Genomic DNA, 17,228 nt, shown 5'->3' on the forward strand with positions numbered 1-17,228 from the left:
ATTTATTAAGAACATGTAGGAGGGTGATGTGGGTATGTTTTTGATAATGTAGGGCTAAAAAAAAAGGAATAAAATCTAAAAATAAATAAATAAAAGGAAACCTCTATTTATTGCTGCTCGCTCCATAAGCTAGTCCTCACCGTGAATAGACCAGCTTCCGTCCTTCCTGTAGGTGAATGAAATATTAAGAAGTAGTAGCTTTTAGGCTAGCCGACCCTTTATTTGGGCTAAATTATGCAACTAGACATGAACAAATAATAGCGTTATGAAAGAACAAAGTGCTATGGCTTTCCTAAGCAAGGGCCTTTACTGCAGAGAAAGGTTTTTTTTTTTTGTCTGTCTCCCACATACAAGCCAGTAGCATACACAGATTCCTTAAGAATTTCATACAGAGCATTATGGTGAAGCATGTTTTATTAAAAGAATGTGACCACATTCACAAGCAAGAAGAGAATACAAGAAATAGTACATTGAAAGCACTAAAAGCATGACTTGAAGTCTTTTTTTTCCTCACCCTCAAGCCCCCCCAGCACATACCAAACATAGACAGTCTCTTTTTCATTCAGCCCTCTGTTACATCACTCATCCTCCATCCTCCACTTCCCCCTGCTTTGTGCCTCTGACAATTGATGTGCAGTGATCCGAGGTCATGGAACTGGCAAAACATCAACCAGAATGCTGACCAGGGGGAAAGAATTACAAAAGTGTGGTTTTGTTTAGGCAGCATATCGTTCAATTCAGAGGGTTTGTTGGCCTCTCTTTCAATGGCGTGCATGCTCATTTGTAGTCTGTCAGGACCCATGTCTATGCTGGCATGATAAACTTTTTTATGGCCCTATGAATGTTGAGATGTTTCATTTTTATTGAAAGTAGAAATAACTGTGCAAAGTAGAAACAGTAAAACATCTACTGATCCTTCAATCTTTCCAACTGAATGTGAACTTAAGCATTGGTAAAACACTTACAAATTGAAAAAAACCCAATGACACACATGTGAGCAGCCATTTCTTTTTTCATTCTTGCAACCGCCAGCATGTTGTAGCTGCTGCCTCTTTGTAGGCTCTTGTACTTAACAGTGTTTCTATCATAAAGTAATTTGAGATGCCGCTGTCACTGAAGTGGTCCAGGAATAGCATGGAGATAGTAGCCATGTGTGCTCTTACACACCAGGATATCTTAAACAGATGGGATTTGTGTTTGTTGACACTGGTCCAGACAAACACTCTTGAGTGATGTTGTGATATGCATGTAATGTTTGTTTGTCAGCAGCATTACACAAAAATTACTGAACCGATTGAACCAAACTTGGTGCAGGGATGGGGCACGGATATATTTATGGTGTTGAGATCTACTTTCAGTTTGCAGACGTGTAGGATTATTTAGCTGGTTGGTTTGATTGTTTGTTTGTCAGCAGGATAACTCAAAATTACTGAACCAATTTGCACTAAACTTGGTGGTGGGATGGGGAAGATCCAGATCATTTATTAAGAATCTGAATTTTTTTCTCTGGTGTATGTTGTTTGATATTGGCCAGTCTGTCTCAGTGTCCTCCTAGTTTAGCACAGTAATTTCCTATTCTCTCAAATGAGAAAATGGTCTCTGACTTTTGGACCCCCTTCTTATGATATGAAGAAAGATCTGTATGTTAATTAGCTCTCTCTATTCTGGCTTTGTCATGACTTTTTTAAAAACTAGGAATGAACAAAGAGAAAGCTCTGTGGTGTCAGTGTTCTTGCCTTCAACTTAAATGACTTTCCTCAGATGCTTCCACTCACATCCTACTAATAAATGCAGAAATCTCTGTCATCCTTAATTCATATAAATGGGATTGACAATACATTAGGAACCCTTTTCATCATACCCATATAACAGCACCACAAATTACAGCCTCCAAATGACCATTAAAATAAATCAACAATTCTCTCAAACAGACTCAATTAAAATCATCATAATCCTTATGATGGAGGATTTATTGCAGGCCCGTTGTATTATATTGCATAAGTTTTTATCTAGATGTACCTAATAAATTATCTGACAAATAGGGTCTGTTATTATTATTATTACTATTATTATCATTATTATAACACAGCACTGATGGGGAAATTAGATGATAATGATTAGATGATTGAGTAAAATATTTAACTATTAATGACATAACAAGCACATTTTGAACGGGCACTGCACTAGTTTTCTCAAATCTGATGCCGAGGCTAAGGGCCTAGGGAGTTAATTTCAGATTTAGGGCTTACATTTTTTAAATACCTTTTGATGTCAGTGTTATATAAACCGTCTGCTGTCACATAAGCAGTCCTTAGACAGACATATCACTTCACCAAAGAGCCAAGCTCAAAGAAGGGAGTGACTGAAGCTTGGTGTCTGGCCAGAAGTTGTCTTTGAGACCTGACTGCAGACGAACCTGCGGTGTGTGTGTGTGTGTGTGTGTGTGTGTGTGTGTGTGTGTGTGTGTGTGTGTGTGTGTGCGTGCGTGCGTGCGTGCGTGCGTGCGTGCGTGCGTGCGTGCGTGCGTGCGTGCGTGCGTGCGTGCGTGCGTGCGTGCGTGCGTGCGTGCGTGCGTGCGTGCGTGCGTGCGTGCGTGTGTGTGTGTTTTTTTAAAGAAAGCCAGCTCGACTCAGGGGAGGGTGAGGTCAGAGAGGGGCTAAGAAAAAGGATAATCCTTTGTGCAGTGTCTCCGGCTTCCACCTGACTCCCCACCTTTAATCCACCTCCCACAATTGGTTTCATCTGATGTTCCAGCATCACTTCAATACAGCAAGGGAGGGAAGGGAGAGACAGGCTCTGTTGAGACGTGGCAGTGTGCCCGTCTCCTGAGTCAGTTGTAAAACACTGGTGTGTATGATATGTAGGTGAAGTGGAGCAGTTGCACACATGTCATACATTCGTTTTAGCAGTTGATCTAAAAAGCTTTATGCTTAAGTGATGAAGTGTTAAACTTGTACATCGCTGGAAATGTGAAAGCTTCATGTTTACTTAAGACATCTTGTTATTACGGTGGATAAAATGGATGAAGCAGCCGAGTTAAGATATTGCACCATGCCATATAACCTACAATCACAGGCCTCTTATCTGAAACCAAATATTTGGCCGCAGCTGTTTAAGTGAACTGCCTGATAAGTTGTTTTGTTTGTCCCGCACAGATAAACATGAAAGGGTTCGAGCCTGGCCACAGAAGGACCATCTTTCATAACACAGTGACTTCAACAGTGTCTCTCATTTTCCACCTAATAACATTAAGTAATGATGACCGGTTTAAGGTTTAAACCAACATTCATTACTGTGTGACATAACTGACATAACACTGTAAGGTACAGCTTTTTATATCACTGTATCCAAAGTCCTGTTGACTTCATTCTGATGTTGTTGTCAGGGCATCGCTGTTAATTTATTAACCTGTGTGTTTATAGTGCCAGGGTTGTCAGGGTTATGTTGTATGCAATGTCTGTGGTTGAGAAGCTGCTCAAGTTGGATAGTTCTACAGAGCCCTTTTTTCTCTGTATATGAGATTGTTTGTCTAAGCCTTTCTCCTCACACTTAACACAAAAAGCCTCCATATTTTTCATTTCCTTATTAATATGGTTATGTCACAGGAAGCATTCTGTGTATAATCTAAAAGAGGGAAATGGCCATGTAGTCTAATGGCCTCGTTGTACTTTATAGGCCAAAAAGGTCAGCAGTTAGTGACGGTACAGAGAGTGACTTGTACTCACTAATGGGCTTAAAAGGAGCAGCACTTCTGATTCTGCTGTCAGTGATTCCATATAGGCTAAAGCTATTAGCTATAGAGTATTCAGGCACCGACTTGGCACCGACCTTCAGAGCAGTCAATAACTGTTCATTGTGACATGAAATTACACCACTGTCCAATGCTTTAGATGTCCATGCCAGTAATAGAAGATATCGTCTAAAAAAAGATTAGCACGTTTACTATAATTGGCTTGTGGTAGGGTGGGATTCTGATTCCTGACACAGTTGTAGCCTAAAGTTATTACTGCCCTCTCTGTGTCAAAAGGTTAAACATGAGCTGAGTGAAGCCAGGACAGTTTAAAAACCACAGCTTGTTTCAAAATCTGAACACGAGGCACCACTGGAGCTGACGTAGTTGATAAATTAATCAATTAGTCCAAAGAAATTAATCAGCAACAAACTGATAATAATTAATAGTTTGATTTATTTAATAAAAAATATTAATAGTTTCATGTATCAAGCAAAAATGCTGATAACAACTTGTCAAATGTGAAGATTTTCTGTTTTTATCTTTTTTTTAGTCTTATTTGCAGTTTATATCATTATAAACAAAACAAGACATTTGAAGACGTCACCTTGGACCCTGTCAAATTCTTATTGGCATTTGTTTACTATTTTTGTGACAGTTTTTAGACTAAACAATTCATGAATGCAGAAAATAGATGATAGATTAATACACAATGAAAGTGTGTGTGTGTGTGTGTAAGAGTGAGAATGTGTCATATCCTGAAACGCTTGACGGATGCAGACAATCAGAAAGTAGGATGTGGGATATGAAGTTGATTCTGCACACCCGTGCCAGTTTATTAAGTAAAGCTGCATCAAGTGTAGTTTAATAGAGCAGCCTTGCAATAAATTCTACCCTCACGAACGTCAAAATGTTCCGTTTTTATTGAAACTGTTTCAACGAGGTGTTGGTTCAACTTTGCAGTTTTGCTGGCTGTAGTTTGTCTCCCCTCACTGACGTGTCCATAGTATGATAAAAATCAACAAAGGACTCATAACCAGGATACTAGCATGCATGTGAGGATCAATAACGTCTATAACGATGATTAGCCAATCAGAGTAGCTTGGCAGGCTTTGAGTTGGCTTAACCAGCACAAGCACTGAAACTGAAAGAGGGATTTCCCCCATGGGCTCTTATCAACTGGGAAACAGACAGAAAATGTATCACTTATCTTTGCTTTCCACTGCCTGTTCACAGAAATATTGAACTGGAGACTGTTGTATAGATTCTCCACCCACACGTACTTCTCTGTGGATTGATAACACTGTTGTGTTTTGGTCCTCTTTGGCACGGTGAAGCGTGCTGTGATCCCACCCCAGGCTCTCTCTGGGAATGTGGGAATGACATGCCAAAATGGAGGATTAATGCATCTTTAGAGGGGCTTCTCCAAGCCCCTATTTTGATCTTGGGTCTTTGCCAATGTCTGTTGAGTGGAGGAGAGACCATTCCACAACAGCCCCCACCCTATCTTCCTATTATCACAAACACACAGTATATTCATGTTCACAATCCTTTCTAAAGCTAGCTGAATTCTTCTTCACTCAGTGTATGCCTCTTCCAGCTATTTTAACACGGCGATTAGTGCTTTGGTGCGACACCTGGCTTGTCACTGCAGTCACTGTTTGGGTGGCAAAGTGAACTGGCACTGGGTAGGAGCACAGGGACAGACTGGCACCAGGCCAGAACAGATGGCCATGAGTTTCACTTACAACACAACACAGTGGCAGGCAGGAGTGGAGATAACACCTCTGTCTAATAATAAAAAATCCCTGGTTCCCTAGGTGACCTCTTCAGCGCCTGCAGCCTTTTTAATTACATGTGAATCCCAGTCTACTGCGAGAGAGTGAGAGAGAGAAAGAGAGAGAGTGAGCTGTGACGGGATAGAGATGTTGTTAAACCATCACCCCTGTTTTCTGTGTCTCACTCTCTCTCCTTCCTGACAGAGCTGTAGCTGACTGGTGACTCATCCTCACCATAAGGCAAGCTGAATGCAGGCGCCATCTACAAGGTTTAACATTTAATTACTGCAGCCCGAAATAGATTTGCATTCGTTATTCTAACATACGAGGTAACTTATTTAATCGGGCAGCCGAGTGGACCGGCAATTTACGCTCGAATTCCCCCAGTAAAATGTCAATGAATTATGTTTTCACCTATTTGGGCCAAAGGGAGATTGTGCACGGGAACACCAAGTTCCCGGCCCATTCCCATTGTTAAAAATGTTATATTGACATCATTAAATATATATTCTGTTGGCTGCTTGGATAAAGCTCTCTTGGGATCTAATGACCTGGCTGGCTTCCTTCCTTTTCCTTTTGCTGTTAATATCGTCAGTAAAAACTATGAACAATAACAATGAATTAACAACATTACCAAATTACAGAACATCAAGTCAACCTCATAACTTTTGATTTACCAGTAAAATTTTTTGGAAACCAAACAATATTCATCTTTGCATTTAGTGTATCTGTGAACTTATGCTGCAGGGCACATTGCTAAGACTCTGCTCTTCCTCTTTCCCTGTCTCCACTGCTGCCTTGAAAATGTGATAAGTGATTAATGTCTAAAACACCTTTGTGTTGTCGTGATCTGCTCCTTTCTTTGTGATTTCTTCATTTCTAAATTTTCAAAAGTTACCTTACAGCGTTTTAAATTTTACTTTAAGAAGTGACACATTTCAGAATACAAAGAACTTAAATATTGTGAACAGTGAAAATACAGCATGCACCATACTACACATGCACAAACCATTTTGTCCTCTTCATGCCCCAAAATATTTATCTGTAAACAGACCACCCCACTGTTGTCGTCCGTTACATTACAATTTCCTTTGTACTTGAATGTGATGAGTCTTTATGAATCATACTTGCCTAGCTAGGAGTGCCTGAATGAAGTCAGTGAGTGTTGCTGAGTGTCTCTCAAGGAAAGTGGGTGACTATTTGTTTGCTTTGTCTTTCTTCCACCCCTGTGATTCAGGCTCAGGCTGATCACAATTTAATGCAGCAGGACTGCTGGGAAAAGTGGGTCAGGAGGAAGTTTAGTGAACTTGGATTGGGAGTTTTTGACTTTCTGTGGAGTGTCTTTCTGTAGAGGCAGAAGGGGGAAGTTTGTGCAGGTGAAAGGAAGGGGGATTTTTAAAGGTCACTAATTGTATTGTATTGTGGAATTTAGGATTTTTCTAACAACCTCAGTGTTGCATAAAATAGAGCTGACCTGAGAGATGGGACCTGCATGTGTTTTTCTGAGATAGAATCGTCTTTGTACCTCACCCATTCTGGATCCCAGTGACAGCTCTTTGGTATTAAAAGCCAAGTCTAAAATGTTAAAAAAAAAAAAAAATGGTGGTATATGGTGGTGGTGTATGCAAGTATGTTTCTCACTTGTTTTATTTAATGATGACCAGATGGCAGTAAGTCGCTGCGCTCAACTTTTTAAAATGGAGCAGCGTTCTCAAAAAGTGCTGACTGAGGACATTTCACTGCATTATGGCTTGTCAAAGCACCTGTGTTTTGTCACCTTCCATGAAGGATTTTCCAATAATGCTGACAGCATGACTCCTTATTTAGTAGCACTTTAGTAGCACTGATATAGGTGCATCATCCATTCACAAAAAGTCACAGATTTCTCTTTGATGACAAAGGACACAAAGCTCAATAGCTGCGGGTTTGATTACTCAATGCTCCCTTTATTGCTCACTCACTTTCTGTGCAGTCATTGATGGTTCCTTGTTGCCTGTTGTTGATATAATTATCATACCTGCAGTCCAAAAGAAGAATAAAGACACAAATAGAAATCAAATGTGGACAGCAGTGAGTGCTGCTTTGTCATCAATACCTTTCATTCCCAGGTGCTACAGAATGTCATGAAGGTGTACCCGAATTATGTTAGTCATGGCACTAATCTGTTTCTTTTTTTCTCCCCCTCTCTTGTTGTTTCTCTTTCCACAGGCTCTGCAGCCTCACACTGAAAAAGCTGGTTGTCCTCAAAGAACTGGATAAGGAGCTGAATTCCCTGTCTATAGCTGTCAAAATACAGGTGGGTGGGTTAATATCCCATGTGTCATGGGAGTAACAAGTTCAATTGCAATATTTCACAGCAGCATGTCACAGTCTGTGGCTCACTGTTTTTCAATCCTTTGTTCAGGCAGTACGCTGTTGAACATGATCACAAAGTACAGATGATGATAAGACATGCTGCTAATCCTGTCGATTGATTAAAAATCTCCTTAGCTGCCCAGGAAGCTTCTGTGAGTCACATCCACTCAGGTGCTTTAAATGGCAGACTAGCATTACTACTCTAAGCAGGAGCATTAGCACCTTCAGACGGATTGTGCATCTTACATTGACTGATTGTACATTTCTGTGACTACGGGAAACACAGACTCCCAATAATATTTAGATAAAGCAACATCTAAATAATTAATTGCAACAACCAGCAGTTGGCTGGATGAATGGAAATGAAGTAAAATAAAGTGATGTGTATGTTTCAGTGTGAACAACAGTGCTGCTCACTAAACAGGCTTATATGTTGTTATGTTGTACTCGAATGAACAATGTTTCTGCATTAGAGTTAAAAGAGTAGTGGGATGATCACTGCAAAGATGACTTGAGGTCAGTTGTGTTTCCTTCTTGCCGTCACTGTAGTAACGCATTCCTGCTCAACGGTTATCCTTTATATGGATCTCAGATTATTCCCAGAACACAGAGTGAGCTCTGTGGAAAGGTGGGATTCAGTAATGTTAGCTTTACTGACATAATGTTGGCAAAGAACCAGAGAGGTTGTTTGGACTTGTGAATGTCCTGCACCCATCACTGTCCTTGTGTGTGTGTGTTTTTTTGTGTTTGTGCTTGTATAAGAGACGGAGAAGGAAAAGGAAAAACAAAATATTGGAGAAAAATAAGGCACAAACACATTTTTGTTGTTTTTTTAAAAAAGCAAAACAGTGGCTGTAAACTGATTTTTCATCACGATATTAAAGTATTGTGTATTTGATATTACACGATATTATATATTATGTAATATTTTTATTTTTGAATTACATCATACTAATGGAAACTGATACCCCTGGCCTTGATCTAAAATAGTGTAGTATATACTACAATATTGTGTGTGTGTGTTGAAACCAAAACGTATAGGTGTTTGTTTATCACGGTAATGACGGTACTGCAAAATCAATCTTGTGGCACCGTTGATGGTGAGAAAACTGGTGTACTGCCCACCCCTAATGTGTAGTGGCAAAGCATTGAAAGCCTGCCTCTGTTCTGCAGACAAGCTTCACAGTTTTAAGACACACACTCAGCAGTAAACCTGCTAGTGGTTGTAGAGATGATGGTCCAATGCTTCTGGAACAGCTGCTTCTGAGTGAGAACTAAGACCAGTAAGTGCAGCTCAAACACACATAGGAACACAGTGCTGTGAGGTGGCCATGTGGAAATAATTCTCCAAGGAAAAAGTCATTCAAAATTTTTCACTGACGTTCAGAAAATCTAATTTGAGCGTTATACTCACCTAGAGGCAAGGAGAGTTTGTAATTTGTATGTGAAAGATTCAGTGCGACTTTAATAGAGCAAAAGATTTTCCCATACATCAGAGAGAATCTAGCATCTTGCAGTTGCTTTAATAAGATGCATCCTGGGGTTACTGCTCTCTGCTTTCGTAACGCAGCATTGCTGGAATGTGTAGTATGGATATGTGTGATTCGTCGACTAAACGATGCTACCCTTGCTAGTGGCCAGCGGAAATAGTCGGTTAAATTCATTTTTAATAGTTTATTAACGAACAATGCCAGTTAATGCCTGTTGCATCTAAGATCTTACACAGCTTGACGTCGTAAACAAGCAAAGTCGAAAGTAGGGAGGATAATATCTCATAAAACCAGCACGGTTTGGCAATGTTTCGATCTAGAAAATGAAAATCAGGTTGTATGTAGGCTGTCTCATATAACCACTCAATCGGAGCAATGTGTAACCACATTCAGCACATGCATGTGGGTGTTAACCTGCAAGGCAAGAAGGCTGTTGCTGCTAGCACTGCTAACCTTAGCGACAGTCGGCAAACCAATATGATATTGTTAGCCTGCAGATGGTGTGATCCCATTTGGTCTGAAAAGGTAATGCAGTTATCATGGCAATTTTAACTGTTTTAAGAGTGTTTTCTTTTAGATTAGTTGACCAGCCTAAATTTAAATATTCATTTAATTGACAGGGAAATTAGTCGTTACAAACATCCCTAATGTGTAATATACATAACATACTTTATAAAGGGCCCAAGGGACAGAGGAACCAAAAACTTTCAATCCAGAAAGCCTTTTTTTTTTCTTTCTCATGCCTCAGTAATTTGCTTTTTTCTGTCCCTCTGTCAATATTGTCCCCCTCATTTTGAAATTTAATTGAACTTTGATGCAGTATTGGGTGATTGAATTTAAAAGGAAACAAATTATCCCTCACCCACCCTTACTGTAATCCTGAAGGAGAAAGCAACCAACCAAGTGTGGCTTTATCCATGAGCTACATTGTCTCCAGAGCGTGAAATCTCTCAATTTCTGCTGAGCCGCCCGGAGGACAGCTGAGCAAAGCTCTGTTCACCACAGCTCCGGAACTGGAGCATTAAATGCAATTTCCAGCAGGTTTGGTTAGGGAGAACACAGACGCACTGAGGGGATAAAGAGGCAGTTGGAGGAGATGATAGAGGAATAAGAGGGTTTTGTTTTCAGACAGTGAATTACAAAGCTTCATTACCGCATGTCATTGTTTCCCTGTTCTGCATACAGTGAGCATCTCTTTTCTCTCTCTGGGTCTCATCAGGTTAGATGGCCTACATACACACACAACCCCAGTAATGGCTAACCATTTGGATGGTCTCCCAAAGCTGCAGCAGTAGGGATGATGAGATTGCAGTTTAGTCTGCAGGAGGCTCTGTTCCCCGGGAGATAGTCTTCTGTCTCTCACCCTGGAGACCGCTGGGTCACTTCAAGTAGCTTAGGCCTCCTCACAAAAGCCCTTGCTTCATTCTGCACATTGGGTTACAGTGTGGTATGCTACTGCACGTGTACTACACGATTATGCATTTTTTGTCCTGTCTTTTCTGAATGCAGTTGCTTGAGGTTGTAGCCAGACATTGATGTCAGCTGGATTATGATAGGAAAGGCGTGCAAGCCGCATTTCAGCTCAAGCCACTGTCCAAAGCACTTCCATTTTCAGTACACTCAGATATGATCCAATTGTGTGTGTATGTGTGTGTGTATGTGTGTTGAGTGAAAGCAGAAGCCGCGGAACGCCTTTAAAACCTCTTTAACACAACTCCATGTTGAGCTCTTGTTCTGTCCCTGGATCACTTCCTGTCTTCGCTGCAAACAGGGGAGCCAATTTAGAGAATTTAACATGTTTAAAAAAAGTAATTTTAAGAAGAAGTGTAAAGTTGAACTTGTTTTCCCACAGGCTTGTGGAGCGTGGTAGAGGGTCTGTAACATTCCCCATCTGGCCCCAGAAAGACAGTAGAGAAGCTTGTAGCAGGGGAGAGAGGGTGGGAGAAAGGGGGGGCCAAAGGACATTCAGTACAAGCTTTCCTTGCCAAGGCTCTGTATTGTTAATGCATGTCAGGCAGTTTGAGAGTGCTAGTCTTTTGTGCCTTGATTCATTGTACCAGCCACTGAGCATGAGAAAAAAGCACATACAAGGCCCCTTTGTGGACCTCAAGTTAATGGCAAGGTCAGACTCAGAGAGAGTTTTATCCTAATTTTTTCTTTATATACAAATTTAATGCTGCAGCTACCTTCAAGGTTCTGTCATCGTGAGGATAAACAGCTTATTACAACTGAATGCTTTGTAGATTCAGAAAAGCTAGATATTTTTTATTCCCATGTTTCATTTAGTTGTTCAAAGCTTTGTTTCATGAATTGTTCATGCATAGTTCTATTTCATTAATTTAAACGTTTGACATTGCAGTAAATGTTGTTTTAAAACTTTTCTGTCCTTTGTGAGGGAGACTAGAGCACACTGTTGCATGATCTCTGAGCATTGCATGCTTGTATTTTTAAGTTTGTAGTCTAAGACTTGAAAGCTTTCAGTCTAAAAAATGTGGAATTGTTAAAGAAATGGGAGAATACATATAAATGTATATTTTTAAAAAGCTTCATAAATGGTTATTGCATTAAAACAGGATTGTTGATCACATTGCCAAGAGCTAGTGCACTTTATTTTCTGTTGTTTACCATTGGGACAGGAAAAGAGGTAGCGGAAGTGGAGGTTTTACATTGAGACATCAGATGCAACACCATTTGACTTCTCTGTAAACAGTATTAGTGTTACTGTGTTATGGTGATAAAGTAGTGGAAGTGCTATCTTTTCCACTTGTTTGCCAGTGATAAAATTGGAAATTGGGAGAATATCTTAACACCCATTTAGTCATCTATGATCTTTGATTTTCACTGGAGAAGAAAACTGATTTGAGCAGTGTCAGTTCTGTTTTGCGAGACACACCAAGTTATATGCAATCTGCTTGGTTGACTGGAGGGTGTTGATTATTTGAAGCGTGGGTATGTACTCTATGTCATTTCTGTTGGCTGTGAGACCCATGTAATCCTCTTGCCTTCTGTGGCTCGCAAGGTGAGACCCTTTGGACATTTGCTGGCCTTGTTTTTCTGACTGTCTTTCTGTTGATTTTCCTTGACCTGCCCGCTATGTCATCTGTCCGCTCTGAGGTGTCCGCTGTGATTAGATCAAAAAAGGCTATATCTGGAAAAACTGTCAATGGAGTAAAAATACTGAAAATGAACTGCAATTTCAAATGATGGTATGACACATGCATTTAGATCTGATGTGTACAATCAGTTATTTTAAATCATTCATGTATGTGAGGTATCGCTGCAAATAAAGCTAAGCCCCTCCGGTATCTTGTGATGATTCCTCAGCACACACCCAACCATTTCATTTGGTATCTGTTACATGATTCAGCAGCTCTGATGACATTAGGATCCAATGTCGTACCCACTGCACCGGACCATTAAAGAATTTCTCCCCAGGGTATTAAGCCAGATACAGGATATCCTTACTGCTCCACACTGCTCAAAGTCTTACTTGGTTCTGTTGGTTTAGCAGACACCTGAACTAAGCTTTGAGGACGTATGAAATTTTTGCAACCGTTGATGAGTTGCCAAATATATTACACAACAGATGTCTGTCTTCAGCATGCACAGCTTGACATAGAATGGTGAACCCAAGACTTGACAAGCTGTTTCTGTTTTCACGTTCACACTTTTAAGTCCCTGTTTCCAAGATTGTAAGCGGTAGAAAAAGAAGCTTGGTAGAAGAATTAAACTATAACTTGAGAGGGAACACGACAGACTTTAATCCAAGGCAAGAAAGAGACACACGCTAAGGGCTGAGACACATCCTCTGAGGATACACTGTGTGGTGGTGTCCTCGCATTTGGAAGAGACTGCCAAAACCCATGACATTTAAATCCCTGTGCTGTTTGGCAACAACAACTTTGTGGCAGCTTCCAGAATTAGCTTAGCTGATGAATCTTTCTCAACCAGAATAGCAAGCATTAGGTAATAAAGCTAAATTTACTTTCGAGTTGCAGCTTGAAAAAAATGGCAAGTTCATAAACTCTATATCTTGATGATATATATTTAAGATGGTGTCAATGGGAAAGTCAGACTTTTGGACCTGACTGTCTGTGTGGGTGTGTGTGGGTGTTTGCCTGTATGTCTATATTTTTTATTTAAAAAGCAAGCGCTAGGTTAACTGATATCCATTCACCCATCTAAGTCAGCAGAGTGGCATCCTGTTTTATTTCATGTGTTGTGGGAAAAGGCACTTGATTTATCTTGGTGAAGTCCTCAGTCGACAATGCAGACACCTTACCTGAAGTTTTTCTGAGTTGTGTTTACAAGCAGTGGCGGGAACCTTTCCCTGACCGCTAACATGCTTTGCTATGTCACATGAATAAGTATCAGCTTTCCTCCTTAAGCCCTGAAGGAGATACCATCACCGAAAATCTTCACTTACATCAAAATTATACATCCTTAAACATGACGTTGCACCAGTTACGATGAAATTCCCTCTCAGACAGCACACGGCCGAACACAGTCACAGACCTGACTGCGCTTATTCCACGCTTATTGACTGAACAAATTAAGGTTGTAATCAAGGACAGCTCTGGTGTTTGACATTTTCTGCTGTTAAACAGGAATTCCAATATGTTGAAAATGGATAATAAAAGACTTTTTATACATTTATGCTTTTTTAAGGTTTAGGTCCCTCCTGGACCAAACATGATTAAGAACCCTAACCAGTTGTTTTTAAAATGCTGCTGAGACTAGCAGTAGCTTAGAGCTTAAAAGTAAAGCAGGCTTGTGATTAAGTCGTTACTGGGTTTAATTTTTTATACCGTTTAGAAAAATGTAAGTAGGGAAAATTCAACACCAGCTCTTAAGATGTTCCTGAGCAAGTCCATTTGACCTCAGTTTCAGTGTTTGTAGTAGCACTGTTCTTCCCGAAAGCAGTGAAGGAGTAGAGGATTGTTTGTTCTGGGCTCCCACAAGGTGTGAATCTGCATAAATGTGTCAATGTGAAGCAAACTGGCAATAAAATAGGGCTTGCCTGCTCGGCAACTGTTGTCTGGATAGATGTGAGCTTAAGAAACAACATAAGATGTGGGATTTTTGATGATTGTTTCTATTCCAAATTGAGCATATTGAATCGAAATGAGTCATGAAAGCTAAATGATTTTTATGTATTTGTCAGTGACCTTCCTCCTTCCACAGATTTGTGACCTCTTTATGTTCTAGGAGATAGAAAACATTTTACTAATTCCATATGAAAAGCACTGGTCACTGGTTGATCTTTTCCCAATGGCTGTTGCTCTTTCAAAATGATTAGGGGTGAACTATTTTTATCTGTGTCATCAGTGGATCAGTGTACAGTTTTCATTTTTAAACACCTTTAGCAACTTTTTTTTTTTTTTTTTTTTTAAGCACCTAGCAACAAACCTAGCAACTTTTTGGACCTTGACTACTTTCTGTAGTGGAGTCGCCAGCAATGTCCCAAAAGCAAGAGGCACACCTCTCTTTGCTTCTACTCTGTTGTGAGTGGCAGAGAGGTGGACATTAGTTTGTTACCCAGACGGAGGATGTGCCCTTTGTATTAGACAAAGTAAGATATTCCATCACCTATAACTTTATCTCTGAGGAATCATCAAGTACATATAACTGAAATCGCAGCACAGCTGTTGTTTTTAACTTATGTGTTTGGTGATTTTGTCCGAGGATGTCTCAGTTATAAAATCAGGAATTTAGTAGCAGCAGAGCAGCAGCTTGGAAGTGAGTGTTGGTTAACACGTAGTCTAATGGGCTGCGTTTCAGTCACTACTTCATAAGTGTTCTGCTGCCTGACAACAGAAACAGAAAAACGTGTAAATGAGAACAGCTTTATTGGGAATTTGACTGTATTAAAATAATAATCAATAGGTAAGTTATCCTTGGCATATCCAATATTTGATAGTCATCCTGTTCACATTATGCAGTAATTCAATCTGCTGCTGTTATTTCTGCACTCAGTTCTGCCGTGTACATACATTATGCGTGTCTATTTAAGGCATCTGTATTGTCCTTTTTTCCCCAAATCTTTTTCTAACATTGAGCCTTTTTCATATTTTTCTCTGTGTACATATGTGTAGATAAATAAACAACCATGTATTGTGAAGTTGTCATGACTATTTTTATGTGTGAGTTCTTAAGCTATAAACTAGCCTGCCACTCATGTCAGTGTCTCGGTGTCAACATATTACCATTTAAATAAGTATTTTCTGATGATTTGGTCGATCGGCGGCTTGATTGGGACAACAGCGACTCCTGCGGGTTCAGAGATGTGATACTGAATTTGAGACTTTTGTCATAGGAGTTGTACATCCCAGCAAAACAGCAGGGGACACTTCATATTTAGATTTTGTTCAAGACAGATGTGGAGATGCCCTTCCTATAGAGCAGCCAGTCAAAATTCTTTTAATATGACATGGTTGTGGTCTACAGAGACATGTAGTGGCCACAAGTTGTCACAGCGTTTTAGTTAGAACCAAGTGAATATCATATCTCAAACTTGACTATTACTTTATGTACAGTGCATCTTAATGTTTTTTTTTTATTTCCGCTGCTGTCGTTCCTGTGGTGGAAACAAATGGTTAAAACGTGAATAGATCCTTTACCAGTTTTAGTGTGAATCAAACTTTAGCAAATATTATAATATTACTTTCTTGTTTTCATTCCACTAGAGATTTATGTCAAATTCAGGCTAGCAGCTAAAACAAACCTGGAACTCCCTATGAGTAATAGTTCATGTGGAGCATTTGTAAGTCTGCTTGCAATGAAACTTTGCTCTGCTTTGTCTTTCAGGGTTCTAAGCGTCTTCTTAGATCGAATGAATACATCCTCCCACCCAGTGGACTGATGGAGACGGATCTGGAGCTCACATTCTCACTACAGGCAAGGCATCTGACATTATACTGTGAATTCTCACACTGATATGACAGTTACTTGACAGACAGGACTGTGTTGAAGTGTTTATTCACACTGGTGCCCCTTCTTAACTCCTTTGGTGGTTGGTTAGCTTGTTTTCTGATAGCAAAAAGTTTTAAGATCAAATAATTCACATATGTGCATGTATTTTATACGGATTATATCAGGCATAGTTATGTAAACTCAGTCTGTACCACAAATTTGTACTATTTTGTGGTCATATGAGGTATTCACTGTTGTTGTAGGAGACAGATTATGCTGCTGTTGTTTCTATTGTTGAATAGGATGGTTTTCCAATGAATCATCACTGGAAGTCATTATTGTGTCTGATTTGAAATCAGATACAATACATGCTTGCCGACAGTTTGCATACTGGAATAGCTGGATGGCTATAGAGCTGATCTAAGCTAGAATAAGGTGAACAAGGTGTGGAGAACAGACATGATAGCTAAAAATGATTCTGCACTTGAGTGAAGCCTCAGAAAAGCAGGGGCAGTGCTGGACGTGAAAACTGCAGCAGTGATGTTCAGCCAACCTGTGAAACCTGATCTTAAAATCTATTATTGTGTGAATATTATAGGCGAGAAAAGTCTATGTGAAGATCAAGTGCTGGCAGTCAAGAGACAAAATGACTCAAGGAGACAGACAAGAAGGATGAAAAGAGCAAATGTGAGGATGAAATGCAGTCCCAGAGAGAGATTAAGTTGTGAAGTGAGGTGCAGAATCTTGGTAAAGGTTCACCAACAGTTCAGCCACAGCTGAGCAGGCAGACTACAGAAAGGTTTTTTGATATTTCAGATAATAAGATTGCAGAATGTGACAACCACCATGTTGGTTCGTTGCTGAGATCTGAGTGAGGCTGTATATCTGTGTGAACTCTACATCATCACTTCACACGGTTCCAAGCCGTCATCATTCTGACTACAGATAAATCCTCTGAAACAG

At 40.0% G+C, this 17,228-nt stretch overlaps 1 protein-coding gene across 3 annotated transcripts in view; it reads left to right on the forward strand.

Annotated features, from left to right (window-relative positions):
• LOC130181300 (phosphofurin acidic cluster sorting protein 2-like) overlaps positions 1-17,228 on the forward strand; it is a 49,580-nt gene that overhangs the window by 11,906 nt on the left and 20,446 nt on the right. For all 3 annotated transcript variants that reach the window (XM_056395368.1, XM_056395369.1, XM_056395370.1), the window contains exons 2-3: positions 7,717-7,804; positions 16,161-16,250. In XM_056395368.1, the coding sequence (XP_056251343.1) occupies positions 7,717-7,804; positions 16,161-16,250 (178 nt within the window). The remainder of the gene's footprint in view (positions 1-7,716; positions 7,805-16,160; positions 16,251-17,228) is intronic.

This window comes from Seriola aureovittata, chromosome 14 (genome assembly GCF_021018895.1).
Source record: "Seriola aureovittata isolate HTS-2021-v1 ecotype China chromosome 14, ASM2101889v1, whole genome shotgun sequence".
Taxonomy (NCBI): domain Eukaryota; kingdom Metazoa; phylum Chordata; class Actinopteri; order Carangiformes; family Carangidae; genus Seriola; species Seriola aureovittata.